The sequence below is a fragment of the Macaca nemestrina genome, chromosome 15, assembly GCF_043159975.1.
Source record: "Macaca nemestrina isolate mMacNem1 chromosome 15, mMacNem.hap1, whole genome shotgun sequence".
In the NCBI taxonomy this organism is placed as follows: domain Eukaryota; kingdom Metazoa; phylum Chordata; class Mammalia; order Primates; family Cercopithecidae; genus Macaca; species Macaca nemestrina.
In genome coordinates, this window is record NC_092139.1 from 46720382 (window position 1) to 46744096 (window position 23715).

General features: G+C 42.3%; 1 protein-coding gene across 8 annotated transcripts in view; it reads left to right on the forward strand.

Annotated features, from left to right (window-relative positions):
* The window catches only part of LOC105481500 (serine palmitoyltransferase long chain base subunit 3), a 176715-nt gene that overhangs the window by 104675 nt on the left and 48325 nt on the right, over positions 1-23715 (forward strand). For all 8 annotated transcript variants that reach the window (XR_011613526.1, XM_071079673.1, XM_071079672.1 and 5 more), the window contains 2 exons: positions 7453-7558; positions 14949-15168. Coding sequence is in view for 7 of the 8 variants with exons in the window: in XM_071079673.1 (XP_070935774.1) it covers positions 7453-7558; positions 14949-15168 (326 nt within the window). In the remaining variant the exon portion in view is untranslated. The remainder of the gene's footprint in view (positions 1-7452; positions 7559-14948; positions 15169-23715) is intronic.

Below are 23715 nucleotides of genomic sequence, written 5' to 3' on the forward strand. Positions count from 1 at the left end.
CCACCTGACTGAAAATCCTAACCACTGGGCTCCTACACTGTTCCCTAAATCATGTCTCACCTTCATGCATTGAGTCCCCTCATTTAGGGATCCCATCTCAGTACTTTGTCTCATTCCACAATCTCCTCCCTGAGGATCAGAATCCTATGCATTGCATCAAGCCCAGAGCCCAAGCGTATTGGACACCCTGTCCCTGGTTTCTAGGCTCTGCCTGTCCTTCATCTCATGCCTACAGGGTCAAAAGTTGCTGCAGTCACCCCCTCTCCCTGCCGGGTAAACAGGCCCTGTCCCTAGCACCTGCCTCATCCATAAGCCCAACCCAGGTCATCTGCTCTCAGCTGTCTTTTGCACTCTTCCAAGAAGATCCCCTTGCTTCTTTGAACTGCCTAAGGCCATGCAACATCTATCCACATGTTTAAAGAGCCATCCAGAAAACCTGAACCAAAGTCCTTGCACAATCTGCTTTACAAAACTTAAAGGCACCAAATTTTCAGTGTGCCAAAAATGCCGTCTGTGATCTCATGGAGAACAGACCCCAAAAATGTGACTTTCAAAAATAATTGTTTTGCTTGCCCAAATTGGTCATTTTGATTTTGTTTCCACCCAAAGGCTAAACAAGGGGGACAGTCCTCCCCATCGCCGTCTTGAAACTAAGAATAATTTTTTTGTCATCATTCATAGCTATTTAAATACCCACTACTTACTATTTCACATTTGGGCTGAATCTTGAAGGATGAAACTGCATGTCCAAAGGAATAAGAGCAGTGGATATAGAGATGGGGAGTAAGGGAGTAGAAACAGTAAAAAGTAACATTCATTCGTCATCCATTCATCTTTTCATTTACAAAATATGAGTGCTGCTGATAAGCAGACAGAAACATATTTTTGCTGAGCAACCCAGAGAGTAGGGAACCAAAGGGTGTCTCTAAATGCAGCTGAAAGGGGCCTTGGATGAAAAAGAATAAACCACCAACCACACCAGGAGCATATAGAAAGTGGAGGCTGAATTTCGGCCCCAATCTCGCGTTCCTGGATCCAGAGGAGCGGGGGCAGGGGCGGGGGCACTGAGAAATGGGCAGTGAGCGAAGATCTCACATTAGATCTAGGCCTTTGGAAAACCCACAGCTGCACAAGAGAAGAGAAAGGCGGAAGCCCTGGCGTATGCAACGGTGTAGCCATTCAACAGTGAAATAAGGGGAAAGCTAAATGTCTGGGTTTTTGCTTCAGGAAGACACACTATGAACTATGCCCAACCTACCTTCTTGGAAGATTCTGGGTTCCTTGCTGCCTTGTGCCTTCTTTTCACAAAACTACATCTTCAGCTTTTCCAGATCCAGGAGGCTTGCTATCATTAGGGTTTTGAATGTAAGAACAGGCACAGGCTCAGGCTGGCTAACAGCATTTGTCACCTAAGCCTGATTGTAGTTTTAGACACATAGTTGGATTATTCCAAGTATTTAGCAATTCAGTAATCCAGTTAACCATGCTGGTGAAAGGCTAAGACTGTTTTGCACTAGGCACCAGAATGTGGTCTCCACATTTTCACTTCTTATAGCTAAATATTTATAACCATCTGATAGGGTTTGGCTGTGTCCCCACCCAAATCTCATCTTGAATTGTAGTTCCCATAATTCCCATGTGTTGTGGGAAGGACCCAGTGGGAGATAATTGAATTATGGGGGCGGTTTCCCCCATACTGTTCTCGTGGTGGTGAATAAGTCTCACGAGATCTAATGGTGTTATAAGGGGTTTCCCCTATCGCTTGGCTCCCACTCTGTCTTGTCTGCCATCATGTAAGATGTGCCTTTCCTCTTCCACCATGATTATGAGCCTCCCCATCCACGTGGAGCTGTGAGTCCATTAAACCTCATTTTCTTTATAAATTACCCAGTCTCAGGTATGTCTTTATTAGTAGCATGAAAATGGACTAATACACCACCAAACCAGCTCAATCCTTTTAGTCCTCTACAAACCAAAAGACACCTCCTTAGTGAGTCAAATTTTGTGCTGAATAACACCAAAGGTATTATTAATGCTCAAATAATGGTTATTTTAAGTCCATGCTGTGTCATTATGACTCGACAGCCACACTGTACAATAGCACCATGTGTGTGTGCCTAGATGGTGTCAAATTTATACTTTCTATTTTCATATCTCAGAATATTCTTATTAAATCCACAAGAACAGGTTTGTTTGGAGGGCTTTTGTTTGGGGAACTTTTTTTTAACAAAACTTCTGGCATTCTTTTTTTCATCTGCAAAAAACAAAAACCTAATAGTCCTTCCCTACGTCTCAGAGGTGTCATGGGAATTAACATAATGCAAGTGTAAGTGCCTTAATAAGCATCATCATTTAAAAAATCCCTTGCAGATGTGAGCATGCAGCTTGCTGAACCAGTAGAATCCCATAAGACCTGCAGAACATAAATCACAATCCCTTAAATCCGCAGGTTTGTAACCCACGCACTGTAGCCCTGTAGAACTACAGAGAATAAGAGAGGAACATACCAGGGGCTAAGGTGGGGCCAGAATCCAGGCAGAGCACAGTCTTCCCTTTTCCTGTGTAGCTTCTGTGATTCTAAGAGGTCGGAGAGTTCATCCCTCGCAGGAGAGAAAAAAAAAACGCTAATTGATTTTCCTTCTGCTCAAGAATCCTGGTGTGTTGACCCTGGGGGTGCTGTGAACTCCACCAAAAACCACTCCCATGGAAATCTCCATTCGAGTCAAACACAACGAAGTCCTTGCCTTGGAAAAGACTGAGATTCCTCTTGCTTCCCTCTGTGAAATGTATAAAACACAGCGCGGCCACTGAAAGGCTTGATTTCATGTCTTGCGTGTTAATTTTAAAAATGGAGAAAAGCTTCTCTTCAGGACTCGTGGTGTTCATTTTTTAAATCCTGGATTAATCCATCGTGTGTATGTGACCTTTTTGGTGCAAAAACAACACAGTAGCCTCTGAATTTACATATTTTTTTCCAAATCTTAGAATATTCATTTTAAAATGACTACTAATGTACTTCACTTGGGTTTAGTTTTTATTCCAATGGCACTGGAGTCACATTTACCATGTAGCATTTCTGCACAAAAACTTATAAATTCCAAATCCCGGAAGGGAAAACATTCTTAACAGAAATACTTTTATTCACCATCTCTTTATTCCATTCGGAGACTTTGGTTATAGATGATGAATAATAGTATAAAAGATTATAGACATAATAAATAAAAGATTATAGGAAAAGAAGACCGGTTCTCCAAGTCGCAAGGTTTTCTTCAGTATTTTAGGAACTCTGCCTAAACAAAAGTGAAAAGAAGATATCTAAATAGGTGAAAGTTTATTAACTGAAAATTTTAAAACAAGAAAGCCGCTTTTTGTTTCTTTGGCTGCCATCTGGTGGTTAATAATATACACTAAAACACGTTCTTGGAAACATTCAAAAAATATCTATCTGCTCGTGTTTAAAACAAAACAAAAGATACCATCAATTTTTTAAAATATATTGCAGGTAGGAGACATTTATCTTTTCTAATAATTCTTATTTAGATCCACAAGTGGCATTTCCTTGCCTGTCTCCTAGTCTACGTTCTTTCTCCAGGAAAAGAACATTGATGCAATCATTAGATAATGATTAAGCCTAGTACTGTGTACTAAGACTAGGGCGAGAAGGATGAGGACGAGGTCCCTGCCTTCAGGGAAGAGAGAGATGAAAGCAAAAAATGAACATCGCGATGAGTGCTTAAAAAAGAACAGACAAAGTCGAGAGGGACACCAAGGAGGAAGTCCTTAACTCTGTTCTGTGTTATTGACGAGAAGAGTTTGGGTTAAGACTTGAGTGATGGGTGAGCACTCTCCAGACAGACAAGAGGAAAAAAAGCATGGAGGAGAATCAGGAGGCTGTGTGTTGGGGGATGTTGACAAACTATGTCAGAAAGACAGGCAGAGGCTAGATCAGGAAGGGCCATTCCCTAATAGTATTAGGCAGCTATTATTGGAACAAACCTCAGTGGCCAATAATAATCAGCACATATTTCTCACTGGAGACTGCTGGTGAGCTGAGGTAACCGTGCCTTACGTGCCATTAATCCTTTCCCAGGGCCAACCTGAGACCAGGGGCTAGACTGGGCGTTTTCTTTTTCTGTCGCTAGCAGAAGCACAAGAGAAAGAGTAGAAAAGACCTCTTTAGATCTAGGTTTGGAACTAGCAAACTGTCTCTTCTCTGTATTCCGTTAGCCAAAGCAAGTTACTTAGCTGAACCCAAGCCAAGGGGCAGGGAAACTTTCTCCACCAGTGAGAGGGAAGGACTGCAAAGTCACAGAAGAAGGAACTCAAATGAGGTGGCAAATGGGGCCAGTAAAGTAGTCTGCAGCAAGTTCTCTCTTGGAAATGGGCTTGAGGTTCCCATATTTGTCTAAAAAATGGTTAGAAAAACACTATATCGATCAAAGTAGAGGTCTGGCTTTGTGTTATGAGTTCCAGACCCCAGGGACACGGTGCATGCAAACGTCTTGGGTCCTGTCCCGCACCAACTGATTCAAAATCTCTGAGTAGAAATTTCGAGAATCTGCATTTTAACTGGTTACCCAGATGATTATTTCTATTCATCCTGAAGGTTGGGAACCACTGGGAGATTAATGAGAAAATAGAAAAAAAAGTCAAGGAAGAAATATAAAAGGAAAATGGGTTAAAAGAGGAAATAGTGCTCACGAAGAATACTAGAAATAGTGGGAAAAGGAATAAGAAAAACCAATGAAAAATGGTGTCCAGATGGCCAAGGGAAGAAGCTTAAAAGATAAGTGTGTGTTGAATTCTGTCAAATGCTGCCCACAGGTCAAATAAAACAAGAACTGAGGAAAGCCCTGTAAATTTTTCAATTAGGGAATATTATGTGAAAAGAATACAATAGTGATGCCAGGATATCATGAGGGCTGTTTTGCAGATGAAAAGAAAAAAAAAAAAAAGAAGAAGAAAGAAAAGGAAAGTGGCATGAAACAAAAAAAAAGATCCACCATTCTTCCATTTCTTCTTTCACAGGTCCTTATGGTCTTGGTGAAATTGATTAATTCCACATTTAAACTTACATAGCACCTAAAAAGTTAGTTTCTGGCTAATGATTAAAGAATGGAAAATGACCTTTTTTTGTATCTGTTGGTTCTGATATCATGCCAGATATTATTGGTAGCATACTGATAGCATACTGTATCTAATACCTAAGGCTTTATATATTTGAATAAAGAATTATTCCCTTAATTCTTCATTATTTCATTATGTATTTCCTTTATTTTTCCATTATTTATATGATGTTTTCTTAAGGAGGTTAAAGGAAATCAAATAGTGTATTAACACTGCTGTTTGGATTCCCAAGAGATCTTGCTAGTATGCAGCATCTTATTCATGTCACACGCTTTTTCTGAATTTCAGGACCCAATATCCAGTCTCTAGTGGGTGGATGCTGACGACAGCTTGGAAGGTGCCACGCTAACAGGGGCCTCTCAGAGTTGAGGTTCTGATATTGCACTGTCAAATTCTGACTTGTCCTATCCCACTCCAATTCATAGGAAGGCACCTTTGTTTAAATGTGGTTTGCTTAAATGTACTTGATAATTTACAAAAACACACACACAAATATATTCACAACTCTATTTCAAAGAACTATCTTATGGCCTCATTGAGTGTGGCAGGGTTGCAGTGTGGAAAAGTTAATGCACCCACTAGTGCATTCACGCAGCTTTGGGGGAAGCCCTAAAACAGATCCAAGCACAGACTGGAGACTCAAAGACAAAGTTGAAGGGTTCTCCATTGAGACCAAGAACTGCAGCTAATTTGAGCCTAGACCAGTGAATGATAAGCCAATGCACATCTGCTTCTTGAGAGCTTTGTCTATCGTGGTCAAAACCAGTATGCAGCTTTAGATTTAACTTTTTTTTCACTTTGAGACAGAGTCTCACTCTGTCACCTAGGCTGAAGTGCAGCGGTGCAATCTCGGCTCACTGCAACATCCATCTCCTGGTTTCAAGCAATTCTCCTGCCTCAGCCTCCCGAGTAGCTGGGATTACAGGCACCCACCACCATACCCACCTAATTTTTTGTATTTTTAGTAGAGACTGGGTTTCACCATGTTGGCCAGGCTGGTCCCGAACTCCTGACTTCAAAGATTTATCTTTGCTAGATGTCATCTTTTGTGAGCATTTTAAATGGTGTCTCTAATGCCTGGTGAACATTGCATAATAGTCAAGCCAGCAGTTAAGTAGCATCTCCATCTTTTAAAATTAAGATTGGATTCTGGACCTAAAGTATTTCAGTTTCAGATTCTCAAAAAAGGGTAAGCTCAGGAAATGCAAAAAAATACACAGTAGAAATATAATCAGTCTTAAAAGTATGCCCATAAGCCTCGGCCATTTTTTTCTTGCTAGGCTCGAAAGTTAAAAACAAAATAACACACACACACACACACATACATACCAAACAGCTAGGTTGGTAGGCAAGTTCTTCTAAATGACCTCTCAACCCAAGCCCAGTCATCTACATCTGATTGCAGATAAATGAAATGTCACTATTGATTATATTTGACATTAGAAGTTAACAAGATTATTCTGCCAAACATTCATCCTCTCTTGTTCTACATCACCGTTTCATTTGAGAAGCAGGGACAATGGCTTCCACATAAGGCAGCAAAGGGTAGTGTTACAAATGTGGATATGGTACAGACTACATGGATTCAAATCCTGATTCTGTTGCTTATGATAGACCTCAGGCAGTTAACTCCTGTGTGCCTCAGTTTCCTGAACCATAGAATGGAAACGCTACTAGTACTTCCTTCAGATGGTTCTTCTGAGGATTAAATGAGCTATGACAAAAACTGAGCTTAGAAGGGTGACTGGCACACAGATAGGGCTCAATAACTGCCAGCTATTATTGTGTTCAGAGATCTACAAATATTTTGAAAAAGAGGCTTCATTGTCCCACTGTTTTAAAGTTTTGGAACTTCTAAGGTTGGGGGATGTCAGAAATCAAGTCTCAAAGGGTAGGAAGTGAGATCCGTGCAAACTCAGCTAAACTCTAACATGCTTGTGTCTAAACGATTGATGAGTGGTATTAATTATGTCTCTCGGAGTTCATTTCAGCCTGCAACAAAGCTTAGACCTAAGAGATGCATTTAACGTAGAATTTCAATCTCTCTAAGGCAGGCGGGGAGAGCCTTTAAGAGCCTAGGAAACCATGCCCCACTGGTGAGAGTTTACTCTGCCTACTTGTAGAAATCCGGCTATTTGTCTTGTCAGAGTTAAGTTCTACTGAAAAATAGACCTCTCTGTCTCTCTCCCTAAGGGTTCTCTGATTCTGAATTTGTTCTCTGGAAGTTTAGGTCTGAGTGTAAACATAAAACGTCTGGAAAAAGAAAGTAGAAAAGGAAAAGTAAGCCCTTTCATGACTGAATTTCTTTTTTGGTATTATTTAAAGACACACAAAGCCTAGAGAAGCTCCTGAGAGATGCTGTCATCTATGGCCAGCCTCGAACCCGCAGAGCTTGGAAAAAGATTCTCATCCTGGTGGAGGGTGTCTACAGGTATGTACATAACGGAACACATTTTACGACTAGCAGGCCTGCAGCAAGCTGATCAGTGCGGAAAGGCTGACCTCTCCTAGCTAAACAGAGCAATGACTTAGAATCGGTTATTACAGAGAGACGTGAGACAGAGCCACCAATGGGAGCTGTCAGACGTGGGTCATCTGTCTTTTTGATGACTCTCTATGGCGGAGCAGCTTGGAGGCTATCCTGCTGGAGAAGGCTTTCTCAGAAATATCCTCGCAAGGCATTGCTAACTTGAGTAGATTCTTTCCACTACCTTTGACTGCCCCAGAGTTTCAAAGGTGTTTTGCAGCTGGGTTATTCAAGATCAGAACACTCCTTGCCTTTATGACTGGTAGAAATTGCTGACGGGTGGCCCAGATGCCCCTACCTGGACAGCATGCCCAACCCCCAGCTGCTTGCTGAACTTGGTTAGTGCTTGCCATCAGAATACAAAAAATCTGCCTGCTTTGCTCAAGGTAGGAGTAACCTGGAGTGCAATTCTTGTCCAGAGCCAGCAGGTAGGAGTGCGCTGATGTCTAGTCCATAAGCTAAGGAGACGTTATTTCAGAGTGCCCAATCCTAAATCAATTCTCAAACAATCCTGACGTTGGACAAATTGAGGGAGATATCTCCTATAATGATAGAAAAGTGAAAAACATTAAAAGGAAGGAAGCGAAGGCTGTTTAAGACAAGGAGGAGTATGGCTACAAAGGAGGCTTGAGAATAGACATAGGATTTCTTTCAACCCGCTAATCTCATTAGTCCCTGAGTGCACATTTTTTCTGCTACATGAGTGAATAATGAGCAGCAGCAGAAGTGTGCCTTTATTCCTTTTAAGAAAAAAAAAAAAAAAAGTGAATTCTCCCAATTTTAAAAGAATAATAATAATAAGCTTGGTTTCATTTTATTTTTAACATTTTTAATTCCAGTACTTACTGCCCCTGTGGCTAGGGTTCTGGGTGTTCCCCGTCCTACTGTGGGAAATGCAAAGTTTGCATTTCCAGTTTCTACTAGCTCACTTTCTGCATCACCTCCCAGTACCTCCTCCAGCCAGCCCAGAGAGTACGTACTGTTGATGAAGTCTTTGGGAGCACTCTAGACATAGTAGTTCTCCAGGCTAAGCTTGTCCTTGCCCCAGCCTAGGCACATTTGGCAATTTTGAGTCATTATAACTGCAGTAGTGTGTGACTGGCATATGGTGGACAGAGGCCAGGGATGCAGCTAAGCATCCTACGATACACAGCACAGCCCCCATAACACAGAGTTATCTAGCTCAAAATGTCTATAGTACCAAGGCCGAGGAAACCTGTTCTGGTATAACTGACAACTTGTAGGCCTTAACTTGCTATTTTAAGAAATAATCTCATATTGACTCTGGGCTATCGTAACCTCAAGCGTGGATCTTTTTCCCTGTGTGATTTGTGCTGCTGCCAGCCTGGGAGGGGAGCAAATACCCCTTATCTAAACACCTGTCATTCAGGCCTAGATTCGTGGGAGGACAGAGCAGCTGAGAGAGAGCAGACTGGGCATCTCTTTTAAGCAGAGTAAACAAAACCCCAACTGTAAATAAACAGAACTTGGCTCCATTAAAGGAAAGTTAGGTCTTAACCACTTTGATCATGGCTGAAATTAAGTAGACCACCGGCATTTTACTGGCAAATATTCCCATCAGCCACACAGAGAAACCACTCCAGCAGCAGGACTTGTTACTGGTCATGCCAGGCCTGCGTCCCACCACTTCAGAAGGACAAGGGAGCCAGGTGTGGACTTCCAGCTCCAAGCCAGAGTGGCACCAAACCACAATTTTCATTGCACTAGCAATAGTGACTGCTCAGTTACCTATTGCCATGTAACAAACCATCCAAAGCATAATGGTTTACACAGCAATGATTTATTATTTCCCATGCTACCGTGGGTTGTGTGGACCAACTGGACAGTTCTTCTACTCCACATGGCATTGGGTGGAGGCCATTTCATTCAGTTGACAGTTTGTCTGGGGCTGGAACATCCAAAATGACCCCACTTGCACATCTGGCCCTCGGTACTGGCTCTCACCTGGAGTGCCATGCTCTCTTCCACATGGCTTTCTCTATAGATAGTCTCTTCTCATTCTGTAGTCTAGCCAGAACTCCCTTACAACGTGGTGCTGCCTACCGACAGAGCAAAAGTGAAGGCTGCCAGCCCTGGGACATTATCCCTTCTGCCCTGACCCATTGGCCCAAGCACATCATGAGGCCAGCCCAGATTCAAAAGAAGGTGAAATAGACCCTACCCCCGATGGAGGATCCACTTGTATGTACAAGGATGGGAAGCTTTGCAGGCAGCCATCTTCGGAAGCCATCTACCACAGTGGTTCAGTCAACCTGGTGACGACACAGAGTGAAGTCCCCACTTTCCATGAAATTTCCTTCACAAGGACGTTCTTTTCATTTCACGCGCACAAGAATGTTGGCTTTAAATGAGACCAAGACCTAAAAGGCCACATTCACAGATAGGAAACACGGCATTTCTTTGACAAGCCTCAATAGCTCTTGGGGGCTTCAATTTCCTTATCTGTAAAATAAAGGTAGCCTAGAGTTCAGTTCTACAGCCTTAAACCTCAAAGGAAAAGCCTTTACACAGGTGTTCTAATTTGCAACTCTCACCAGATAAGGCCAGATGCAGTGGCTCATGCCTGTAATCCTATCACTTTGGGAGACAAAGTCAGGTGGATCACTTGAGGTCAGGAGTTCGAGACCAGCCTAGCCAACATGGTGAAACCCTACCTCTACCAAAAATACAAAAATTAGCCAGGTGTGGTGGTGCACTCCCATAATCCCAGGTACTCAGGAGGCTAAGGCACAAGAATCACTTTAACCTGGGAGGCGGAGTTTGTAGTGAGCCAAGATCATGCCACTGCACTCCAGCCTGGGAGACAGAGACAGACTCTGTCTCAAAAAAAAAAAAAAAAAAAAAAAAAAAAAAAAATTATTTCCCAGAGTATTTTCCAAAGGAGGGTTAGGAATGTGAAGTCAATAGTTCACAAATGCACTCCTACCCTTCAGAGGTATATTAGGAATGCATATCTTGTTGATACCTACACAAAGACTCCTTTGAATTTTAACTCCCAGATTTTTTCTCTTGCTTGTGGTCTGCCACCATGGCTAAAGAACCCCCACATACATCACCACAGAGCCCACACACATCAATTTTTTCATAACCCTCAAAGAGAGCAATCAGCCAAATCAGAAATTTTCAGGGAGATATCGAGATAGAAAAGGCTAGATACCCAGTCTGAGAAGTCATCAAACTAATAATAATAATGTCATCATTCATAGGTATTATTATTCTTATGTAGAATATAGAGGAGTCAGGATTTGGAGGCAGGCCTGGGACCTAGGTTCAAATCCTGGCATCACCACCTACATCTGCGTGGCCTCCATAGGGTACTTCGGTAATGATAAGTATTGAATGAGGTCATATAAGCTAGTGTTGGCAGAGGCCCAGCCCATAGAGAGCTCACAACCAAGAGTGGCTGTCTTCATCGTCACATTGATTTTCAGTCTAAGAAGTTGCAACTCAGAAAACAATAAGTCATCTACGTTGCAAGGTTATTTGCTCTTCATCCATCCAGAAAGTGGACGTTAGAGAAAGAAACTCACATCGACCATGTGTCTACTCCTTGCTAACATTTCCCATGTGCAACCTTGAGTAAGCCTCCAAGAAGTTACTGAAAATATGAAGAAATTGAGGCTCAGAGGTTTAGATAACTTGCCCCAGGACAAATAACTGAGATGACGCAGAGCTGGGATTAAAACCAGGTGGCCCTAGTAAGACTAAGACTCAATGTAAATAGAAGAGTCAGCCCATGTGTCCACATCCAATGAAGTAAACACGGAAAATGCAAGATCACCCATTTGACCTTTACCATTAACCTATCTAGGCCTCAATTTCTTCATCTGTAACACACGAGCATTGAAACTTGAAATCCAAAGTTTCATGAATGCATGACTTTGGGTTTAAAACTAAAACAGTATTATTTCAGTGTTCTGAGCTGTATGTGTTCATTAAGTATCGTTTTAAAATCTCATTTTCTAATTTCATGTCTCTGAGAAGTCTAGATCTCTTATCAACTCACAGTGGTAGAGAATATCAAAATTATTCAAACATATCCTTAAGATGTGGTGTCCCAAATAACCTGGGACATAAGCTAGCATAGCTGGAGCACTAACCTGGGACATAAGCTAGCATAGCTGGAGCACTAACCTGGGACATAAACTAGCATAGCTGGAGCACTAACCTGGGACATAAGCTAGCATAGCTGGAGCACTAACCTAGGAGGACACAAGCTAGCATAGCTGGAGCACTAACTTTCAAAATAAAATTAATCAAGGAATAATAGTCAGCTCTTCCAAAACAAATACATATATAAACATAGGCACATATGCTGTAACCTCAGAATACCATTTACTCTAAGAGTGTAATCTATTCTCCTACGCTCAAAACAATGTAAATTTAAGGATTGAGAACTTCAGTGGTAAATTCTCACCTGTATCTCTACGATTTAAACAAATAAAGAAAAGAACAAGAAAACATTCGTAACTTTATTTTTCATTGATCTTAACTTTCTTTTTCTCTCTTTCCACCTTGCTTTCTTGTTTTGAGTTATACTTTGGGCCCACCAAGGAGATTTTTCCACCGTGTGAGTTAGCTAGCCAGTGGTTTAATTCTCCCTCTGCCAGTGGATAATATGGTTTATATGTGGAGGGAAAAGTGGTGAGAGGGAGATTTCAAAAAGGAGGCTTGTCACTTAGCTAATACATTATGTAATAGAAAAGATATAAAGGAATTATTCACTGGCTTGCTGGTTTAAGAATAATTCAAGTCCCTGAACAGAGCTTCAAATTAACTCATGGAATTATCTTTACCTACAGTTGTGTTTTAGTTGTTTTTCTTCTATTGAAGTCAAAAGAAAAACACAACCTTCCATTCAGGAAGAAAGAATAAAACACTGTTCTTGTTTTCTGTATCATTTTTGGCACTGTTTTTTGACAGCAATTCATGGGAATAACATAGATAGCCTTTTTATGCATACACTAGACTCCGTATCCCACTATGGGAAAAGGCTCAATTCAAATTTGATCACATTGTGAAAATGAAAACTTAGTGTGGGTGAATATAACTCTATAAAAGCTGAGTTCTCCCTAGGACTCTATGTGTGCCCTGCATTAACTCCAGAAGTCAGCAGTATTGTAGAGTCATTAATCTTAGAGGAAGAAATATAAACCAGGTGGGCAGGCTCCTAACATCAGCTAGACCAGCCCCATGGAAGGATGGTTAATTAGCTGCCTGCAGTGTCTGCAAACACTGTGGAACATTAACTTTGGCTCCTGTCAAATTCAGTTCCAGAACAAAGAATGGCTATTTGTGGCATGTCAGGTTTTTTGGCATATTTGTGTTACCAACTTACAACATTTTAAAGAGAAGAAAATTCTAGATTTCTGAGGACCTGCGGCCATTTATTATGTATGACATCCAGCATGACACGCACATGCCTCACTCGTATAAGATTCAACACAGAACATTGTCAAGGGCTCCCAGTTTCCCAAGTTAGGACTCGTTACAACCATTTCCTCCTAAGTTCCTCCTCCTAAGGACCATAACGATTCACTAAATGCCCATCATGGATCAGGTAGTTTACAAGCATGATTTCGAGTGATTGTTATAAAGACCATGTGAAGAGGGGCCCATCATCCTGTTTGTATTACATATGAGGAAACTGAGGCAGAGAACATCATGCAAATTGCCCAAGTTCAAAGTTAGTACACTTAGGCAGCCAGATGGCCAGACTGTCTTCTCCTCAGTGGAAACAATTTCAACAAGCAATTAATTTAAGAACATGTTGGAATTAACTCACAAACTTACACAAGAAAAGACAACTCTATTTGGCCTTTATTTCATTAAAATCTGAACTCGGCCATCCAAAACTATCTCGTGGAACACACAAATGCTGCACCCAATGATCATGATACCTCTGCAAACCAACACCCGTTGGTCTGGGTAACTGTACACAGCCAACTGGACTGTTTTGACTGAATCGACCTAACACTTAAGCTTATTTTTTAATACATTAAATTTAATCTAATAAATAATTAGGGGGAAAAGGAGAAGTTCAACTCTGTTTGATTCAATGAATTAGCTCTTGAACTAACCTAAAGGGTTGTTTGAATTGTTTGACAAGTTCCTTTGTGTGGTGAGTATGTCTGTGTGTTTTCGTACAACTCGCCTGTCAACGCAGTCAAAACTGTATGCAACATAGACACAGCTTGCAAAGTGTTCTAAGAACTGATTCGTGTCAGATTTTTTTAATCCATTGAGTCCCAGAGGTGCCATGTAAATATAAATTTTAATTTTACTTATTCATAGATTTCATTTTTTTCCCTTTGTGCCAGAGGATGTAACAAAGCTTCCCAGGAGGGTGTTTGTTAATGCAGAGCATTTCTCTCTCTGCCCTAGCATGGAAGGTTCTATCATGTATCTTCCCCAGATCACAGGACTTGAAGTGCTTTTGCAGCTTACAATATCATGAAAAATAAAGCACTTCGGGCTAAAACAAAAGAGCTCATCTACAGCAGTGGCCCCTATGTGTGGTCCCCAACCATTGGTGGTAGCATCTCCTGGGAGCTTGGCAAAAATGCACGTTCTCAGCCCACCCAATACCGACTGAATCAGAAACTCTGGGGTGGGAGTTTAGCAATCTGTGTTTTAACAAACGCTTCAGAGGATTCTGATGCTCACTCAACTTTCTGTTCCTCTACCCTAAAGGAACAGAAAGAGGAGACACCTCAGTCTTTGACTTGCAGTGGGTATTGAACAAGAGGTCTTAAAGACTTCCTACTGTACTTTAATTAACACTATGATGTCTTAAATAAAGTTCTGTGTCTTTTTAATTCCCTCTTTTAATCTATGGCAATTCAAGCACTGAATTTAAGTCAAACAGACCTGGCCAAACAGACAATGCCAGGCAGAAAAAGGGAATGACTATAGAGTAATTTAATCTATTCTAGCAGAATAACTAGAATCCAAAATGGTCAGTCTAGTTACACTAGTTGGCTTTACAAATAAATTGGATCAATAATGCAGTGAGCTGATTGTTTGCTTGGGAATTAGCTGAAACCAAAAGCACTTAAATCCATTGAATGTAAATTATTTTATCCAAGTAGCATAGAAATGCCCAACCAGCCTTACAAGACTGAGAGGGTTGTCTCAGACAAATAAAACATGCCTTCAGAACAAAGGAATGGCATGTGTCAGGGAAGACTGCCTAGGATGTACTGATGGGGAAGCTGACGGAGCTTCCCAGGAGGGTATTTGTTAGTTATGAGCATTTCTCCTTCTGTCCTAGCATGGAAGGTTCCATCGTGCATCTGCCCCAGATCATAGCTCTAAAGAAGAAATACAAGGCTTACCTCTACATAGATGAAGCTCACAGTATTGGGGCCGTGGGCCCAACTGGCCGAGGTGTCACGGAATTCTTTGGACTAGACCCTCACGAAGTTGATGTGCTCATGGGCACATTCACCAAAAGCTTTGGAGCTGCAGGAGGTTACATAGCTGGAAGGAAGGTAAGAGAGGGACCCCTTGTGTCTGTTTAAAACCTGAGCGCCCTGGGGGTGCCGTGTGTAGGGCTTCTCTGAATTTCATGAAAGCTTCAATTCAGTTCACCACACCTCAGCTGATCACTCCAGCCTGGCTACAATGGGTTCACAGCCAGATAAGGCCCAGAATGTCGAGGAGCTCTCCCTCGAATAGTGAAGAGGAGGATGTGATGAGTGATCACATTATAATGAAATGGCAACACTGGCCATGTACACAAGGTGCAAAGTACCAGGGGGAGGAATAATTAACTTTGTTAAGTAGTATTTAGGACATGGTTTAGATTGAATGTCCACCTTATAGACAGATAATGGGGGGCCGTATTTAACACAGAGAGAGAATAATGTATACCAAGCCACAGAAGTGATAAGGGATGTTCTGAAAACTATAAGCAGTTTGGGGTTTGTGGCATTAAAAAACACAAGGAAGGTAATAGCAACAGTAGGCAAGTGTTAGTTATTAGGGAGGCTGACCCTGTGTTACGAGTTGTGGGTTTTAAGAGTTGTAATCAAAACAGTGGCAGGAATGTACTTTTAAGAAATTTTCTCTGCAAAAAAAAATTCTTTCCATAATGTTGCATAAACCATAGGTCAAATCCTGTCTTTCTCCAGTATCTTATCAATATGCCTTAAAAATTCTTATCTGCTGGGATTAGATTGTTAAGTGAATGTTGGCCCTGTCAAGGATCTTGAGTCCACTTGGTCAATATCACCAAGAGGTTTGTGAAAATAAAACAATAAATACTTGAGAGAAATTTAAAAGGAGGGAAAGGAAAGGGACAAAGAAAGTCCAATATTCAAACCTGGGCTTGAGAGATAAAGGAGCCAGTTATCCAACCAATGAGAGGACAGCCTCGTCCAAATTCTGACACCTATCTCAGACAAACCTACACCTGTCCCAAAGAGCGTGACAGTGATGTTGGCTCAGCTTAGGATGGCACACCAGGCCCAAAACCAGTGCATGCAAGTGGTATCAACAAAAATCCCCACTTCCTTACCTATTGTGATGAACAGGAATTTCTGGTAAACCAGTTAGACAAACCAAGAAGTGCAGCAGAAAACAGTCCTCTCATTGAAAGCTCATGATTTAAAACAACAGATTTAATTCTGGCCACTGGCTGTGCCATGAAATGCACAGATGCTTAAAATGTTCAGAGTTGTAAGTGGTTTTTACCCTTCAATAAACACTGCTTTCTTTCGGGTTCAAAGCATTGTTTTTCATCCCCTCTCCACTTGCCTGTGGGAATTAGCCAGGTAATGCTAAAACCATTGGGAATGCCCAGGATCTTACAAAATTCAGCTAAATCTGGTGAAAGGTTAAATGTTCCCTTCCTAGACTGCCGAAGCAGTAGGATCAGAGGGTCTCAAATTTAGGAGCTCCCTGATCCCGGCTACATTGCCTTGTGAGCTTGTGGTTTTGTGATTACTTTAGCAGCAGTTCTGAACTTCAAAATTTTTAACCAAGCGTAACTCTGTTTCCTGAACCAAAGGCACCTGAATAAACTGAAGCAAGCCAATCCTTGAAATGTTGTCAAATTTGGTGGATGTCACATTTTTCCTCCTAGAGTGCCTTCATTTGATACCCACTTTAAACAAAGGCTCGTGACTAGCAGAAGTAAAGACCAGTTCACCATGATTCTCTCTCATGCTCTCCATTCTGACATTAGCAAGAGTATCTTTAAGGTGTAGATGTTCCTGGGTACACAATTTCTACTCATTTGGCGTAGATACCGAGCAATTGTGAAAATTACCATTATTTACATTAAGCCGGATGCAGAAAAAGTATGTACATCTGTTCCTTTTCTTACCTTTTAAAATGCTCGTTTTGTGCATATTTACATCCAGAGGGTCGCATCGTTCATTCCCTTTCCTCTCCCTCCTTTTTCCTCCCCACCTTTCTCTGTCTTCTCTTCCCCTCATGTTGCACTGCAGTGTCTAAATTTACCACTAGATGGCAGCAAGAATTAGAGGTGTTTGGCAGAGACCCGTTAGCCTCCCCTGAGATCTACCGCCCTAAAACAGCAAGATGCAAAACCTTGAAAACATAGGACTGTTTCCAAGACCTGGGCGGTGAGCAGGAGCGCACTTAAGAAAATGCATGTATCTGTGATGACTTAAAAATCAGTCAGATACACACCTATGGTTTTGATGAGACTGTGACAAACCTGGGTAAACAGGCTTCCTTTCGGCCTAATGAGCTCCTGATTTAATGGAACTTAGGTATCTGTTCCTTTGTACCTTTAATTCTTTTTAATTATGTTAATTTTTATTATGTATAATTTCAAGTCAAATTATATATTGTATTCCTATGAACTTTAGACAATTTTGTGAAGAATTTTTACTTTGAGTCTGTTTAAATTATGCTTTTTAACTGAAACAACATAGGATTGGGCAAATACTAAAGAAAAACTACTTCTACTAGTAGTTTGAAAAACTACTTCTACTAGTATGTTTAAATAATTAGAGTACAGTTTTCAAACTCTGATAACTGTACTGTAAGATAGATAGATAGACAGTTGATAGACGAATAATCTCCCAGATACTTTGCCATATATCTCAGTTTAGGGGATTATTGCAAAATAGCTAGGATTCTAAACCAATGTATACAAAAGCAACAAAATTGAACATAAAAAAGTTAAAGTACACACATTCAGACTTGCTGTTTTTCTGAAACTATATAATTTCAATTTCACTGTGCCCATAGGGTTCTCAGTAAACCCTGAAATTTGAAAATAATCAGTTAGCTCCAAAAATCTAGAAAAAAAGATTTAAAAATCTGGCTCTTAACTCTCTTTTTAAATGATGTTAATATTGGTGTAGAGGGGCTGCATTTCCAATAACAGTGTCTGGGAGGTTCTGGAAATCTTTATGGAATGGGTCAAGGTCAGAGCTTTATATATTAGCAACTAGATGAGTCATGTAATGAAATATACTTGAAAACAAGGAGGAAAAAATGGTTTAGCATGATGATACTACCAGAGAAAACAGAGGTTTTGTTTTGACCTCAGAGCCTTTTCCTCACAAAGTGTCCTACAAATTCCCCTCTGCTAATTGGAGGTTGCTGCCAGGCTGTGATTCCCTCTTTCCACTCAAGGAAACTGCTAACAGTCTGTCCAGAGCCAGCAGAGTTTTGCTGTTCTGCTCACTTTGAGTTTGGAGCCACTATAGATGCACAGTGAACAGCCTAACTTGGAGGAGTCTGTCCTTTCAAGACTTTCCTGATGAAATTCCAGATCACTACTTCTCTCCACCTGTCAGAGCTCCATGCCATGAATGGCTTCTTTGAAGGGAAGCCTAAGCTGATGAGACTAGGTTTCTCATTTTTATTCTTTTACATCTGTATTGATCCTGTTGCTGGGAAATGTGGTCAATGCCAAAGACCCCAAACTTTTCCCCAGACAAGGATCTTGAGTCCACTTATATGCTTGGCACTGAGCACTGGCTCCCACAGCCTCCACAGGCTGACCAGAGACTTGCAAATGAATGAAGCGATGGTAGCCCTTGTAACTGATAGGTTGCAGGGCTGGAATTCTGGAGAAAGGAACTGGGACAGGGCGGACAAATTTGGGGTGAGCATTAGTCCCAGAAGCCCGCATGCCAGCCAAAGCCGGGTCGCTCTAAAAAGCGAGCCCTGCCCTGCACGCTAGGCCCTGGCTGTATTTAACATCCCTTTGAAGTAAGCAGGGGTCATGGTGTGAGCTCTGAGATGTTTATTCTAAGAGTCTCCTGTCTGATTTCCTCCCAAAAAAAGCCACCCTTGCCCTTGAACTTCAGGCCCATGGGTAGAGAAAACAATCAGGGTTTTGAACTTCCAAATGGATGTGGAAACCTCAGTATGAGGAGACCTCTAGCCCACCTTGAAGAAGACACATCCCAGACTCACCTTGCAAAAGACCAAAGCCACCTCTTAACTCATGGCTCATAGCACCCATTGGGGAAACAAGAGGGGGAATTCGTAGCCAGGAATCAAGGCTCTCCCTGACCCTCTCCAGAAGTTACTCAAAGAGCTCCATTTTTTGAACCACACAAGCAAATAAACTTCCATCCAGAAACTCAGACCCTGAGAGAAAGCGAACTCAGTCCAAAAAAAATAAAATTTGGGGCAAGATAGTCTTAACATTAAAAGGAACCAGTGCTGCACCAATGAGGTATTCATTCAAACTAAGAAGGCTCATGACCTTGACTTTAAAAAATGTCTCAATCTGTGAATTAGGGTTGGAGACATTGGGAAGAGCCCTTTTCAAGATCAAAGGAAGTTTTGTTTTGTTTCCTTGTCTGATCTTTGTCAGTGATGACCCCCAAGCTAAGTTAGTAATACCCTATATGCTTTGAGGCCCCTGGCCATCTTTCCTCCATCTCTAAAACTCCTCTGTTTTCCATTAGACCGTCAGTATTTAGCAGGCCACTACTAGGTATCCACCACTATGGATTTTAAAAGAAGTGTAAAGCTCCATCCCTGGTCTCAAGGAAGTTTCAGTCCCTTTTGGAGAAACTAGAGAGATAGACATGAAACATTTTGAGGCCAATGTGACTCAATCTGCGGTTTAATACCATATGGATGAGTAGATCAGGACGTCTCCCCACCCTCTCCAAAAAGAGGAACAGTCTCTGGGTTAGGGAAAGCACCGCAGAGTAAGGAGAGTGGAATTGGGGTCTGTGCTCTCCTGGACCCCCTCACACCACGCCAAGCTTACTCTTCTGGGGAGAAGTCTGGAGAAGTCAAGTGTGGTCTAAGGGTGGGGCTCTACAGTTAGCTTCTTTGGGTCCAAATCCTTGTTCTACCACCTTTTGGGAATAATTTGGGAATTCTCTGTGATTCAGTTGTTCTGTCTACAAAATGCCAATTAAAACAGTATCTACCTGAAAGAGTTATTGTGAAGTTTAAATGTATTAATGCATACAAAGTTCCTAAAATGGAACCTCAGGCCACTGGGGAATATCAGCTATGCTGTTAGCTTCTAGCCTTATCAGCTCTTCAGGGTCATTCAACCTGTCATCAAGCCTAGGTACTCCCTTATTGAAAATGTTTCTCTTTTCCTTTCTTTTCACTCCTGCTGCCACCCCTCCCCATAAGGATGCAGGAAGAGCTAGGCTGAAAATCCTTGGTTCGATGTATAGGTCTATCAATGTGTAGTCACACAACCTTAGAATGTAACCGTGTGCAAAACAAGAGAGTTGAAACAAGGACACTCCAAGAAGCTTTTATATTTTGGTCCCCTCCTCCCACGCCATGCTCGCAGTTCTAAGAATCTTTCAATTGGCTATTCATTAACAATAATTGGCCAGGCGCAGTGGCTCATGCCTATAATCACAACACTTTGGGAGGCCAAGGTGGGCGGATTACCAGAGGTCAGGAGTTCGAAACCAGCCTGGCCAACGTGGTGAAACCCCGTCTCTACAAAAAATACAAAAATTAGCCGGGCGTAGTGGCACACGCCTGTAGTCCCAGATACTCTGGAGGCTGAAGCAGGAGAATTGCTTGAGCGCAGGAGACAGAAGTTGCAGTGAGCCAAGGTCATGCCACTGCACTCCAGCCTGGCCGACAGAGCAAGATTCTGTCAAAAAGAAAAAAAAAGTTACCAACTGCATCAGGCATTCACTGTTTCACTGTGTACCGGATGCTTTTCTAAGCATCTCATATATGTATTCACCCATTTCATCCTCATAAACTCCAAGACAGGTATTACTATGATCTCATTTTTCAGAGAAGCCAACTAAGGCACAGAGAGATTTAGTAACTGGCCCATAGTCACACAGCAGTAAGTGGCAAAGCCAGGATTTGAATCCAAGCTATTGGGCACCAGAGGCTGCGCTGTAACTCCTGGGTTATACTCCCTCCAAGGGGACAGCTCCTTAACCCCTTGTCTCAGAAGCACTGGCTTCTCCCTCTCTTCCCAATTGACATCTCCATTCTGTGCCCATAAGATGCCATCCTTATTCCTAATTTTAGGACAGACCCATGCCTTTTTGCTCCTCTGCATCTATTCAAATCTCCCCATCCCTCATGGCCAGATCACACCCTTGAAACACCTTGTTCCTGACAGAGGTCCACATGAGCCTCCATCATCCAATTCCCAGGACCCACCCACTGTCTCCTCGTTGACTTCCCCTGCATCCTGTAGGGAGATATTCACTCCAACAGAGAAAGGCAATCCCTGCTGCTGCCCTCCAGGAGCACGGAACATGGCACTGTGAAGGACAGCCCTGACTGTAGCTACTCTGGCACATGACTGCTGTCATCTCTTTGAGGCACCTCAGATACTCCAAAGTGAACTTTCTGGATACCCTGTGGCTGATGAATTCAGTCAGGCCAGCATCATGCACATACTCTTCAGATATGGGGAAAACCCACCCAGCTTTTTTCATAAGGCTCACCAAATAAAAGAATCAGCAAAAAACTTAATTTCATTTATATAAATGGATAACGGATGCCAGGGACTAGCCCTATGGTCCTTTTCTATCCTCCCTCCCCTCCTGGACTCCCACACATGTCTAGGACGTAGAAAGTTACTGGTATATTCTTGCTGGAAGGAAAGGTGGAAGGAGGGAGGGGGAGAAGAAAAGAGGAAAGAAGGGAGGGAGGGAGGGAGGAAGGAAGGAAGGGAGGGAGGGAGGGAGGGAGAGAGGGAGGGAGGAAATACTTTGAAATACAGAGAAGAAAAGGATTTAAATAAAAAATTTGAAATGAAAAGAGAGAGGGAGAGAGACAGAGAATCAGAGTAGACGGGAAGGGGAAGGAAGCTAGAAGGAAAGGAAGAAACAAAAAACAAAAGGAATAGTTTGAAGTGAAGGAGAAGATGGAAAAGGGAAGTCATAGAAGAAGGATGGGTGGACGAGGAGATTCAGAATGAAAGACATATTGAAGAAGGCAGGAAGAACAGAACAGATTCCCTAGTTCCCCTCATGGACCAGGTAGAGTCATCACATCATTAATTTAACCTTCACCAACCACTGTAAGGCAGGCCACACACTGTTCTGAGGAAGAGAAACTGTGACTGTTGAAAATGCTTATAAGCAACAATGCCCATACATACCCAAGAGAGATGGAATAGTGCTGGGCAGGGAACAGGCCCAGGCTCGGAGGTGGGAATGAATGTGACTAATAAAGGAGAGTGAGGAGGACATGAACCTACCCCAAAGCAGAGGATCTCAATTCCCAAGAGCTCTTTCCAAATCACCTTCATGAGGAAGGAAGACATAGCGAAGACACTTGCCTAAGTGGGAGTCTAAGCTGTGCCATTATTCTAAAGAGAAGGCACCTGATCCTTTAAAGACCCCACTGCTAATGCAGAGGGCTGCCATCAGCCCATTAGCTTTTCTGAAAGACACTCTGAGGGTCCCAGGCCATGAGACACTGTAGGTGGGCTGATGGAGGGTCTCTGCAATCCAACTGAGCACCTGCAGGTGCCAGCTCTGAGGCCCTCACCACTGCGGCATTAGGTTACTGGAGCTGCTTAGGGCTTTCAGCAAGCTTACTTGGGACCTTACATTTGGCCTCAGGAATCAGGCATACAGGTGAAAACTGGCTCCTCCCACTGAAGACCAGAATTCTGTAACAGCTCAGCATTCCAAAGAGTGTTACACAAAATACACAAAATTCCAATAGTTATCTGCTGCCCAAGGCATAACCAGAGTTTATCTGGTCCTAACCTATATTCTGGTTTCATTTCCCACAAACCTGTACTCAAACTGTCCTTTGCTGTCCTCCAAACACACTGCCTCCATTAGTTTTTGCTGTGTAACAAACCACCCCCAAATTTGGTGTCTAAAATCACCACCATTTATTTAGCTTCCAATTCTGTCCATCAACAATGTGGGCTGGGCTCAGCTGAGGAGTTCTTTTGGTCTCATCTGGACTTGCTTCTGTACAACAGTCCATTGCTCAGTGAGCAGGGCACTGCCTGGCCTGTGGTAGCTTCAGCTGGAGTGGTCCTTCTCTATTCCACATGGTTGTCATCCTCCAGCAAGCTAGCTCAGGCTTATTCACATAGCAGCTGGAGAGAGTTCTGAGAGGACAAAAGCACTCAAGGCATTTTGAGGCATAGACTCAGAACCACCACACCATCATCTCTGCCATATACTGCTGGACAAAGAAAGTCACAAGGCCAGCCCAGATTAATCCGCCTTTTGATGGAGGGAGCTGCAAAGTTGAATTGCAAAGATGCATGGTTACAGGCAGTGAGAGAATTACAGCTATTTTTTGTAAACACTCTACTATACATGCCTTCTACTTTCTTGCTTGTGTTCCTATGTTCAGCTTCTCTCTTCTGCCACCCTCCCTCCACGTTTTCTTTTCCTCCTTAATTATCTTCATTCTTCAAGGCTTAATCATATCTTCTCATTGGAACCTTCTCTATCTACTTCAGCTAGAAGGACCCTCTCTCCTCTGCATCTTGCAGCCCTGTTGTATGTCCTAGTTTGCATGGACTGTGACTTATTCTACCATGCTTGTTCATGGGCACAATCACATGTAATATTCTCAAGGGCAAGGACCACATCCTGTGTTCTTTGGGCACT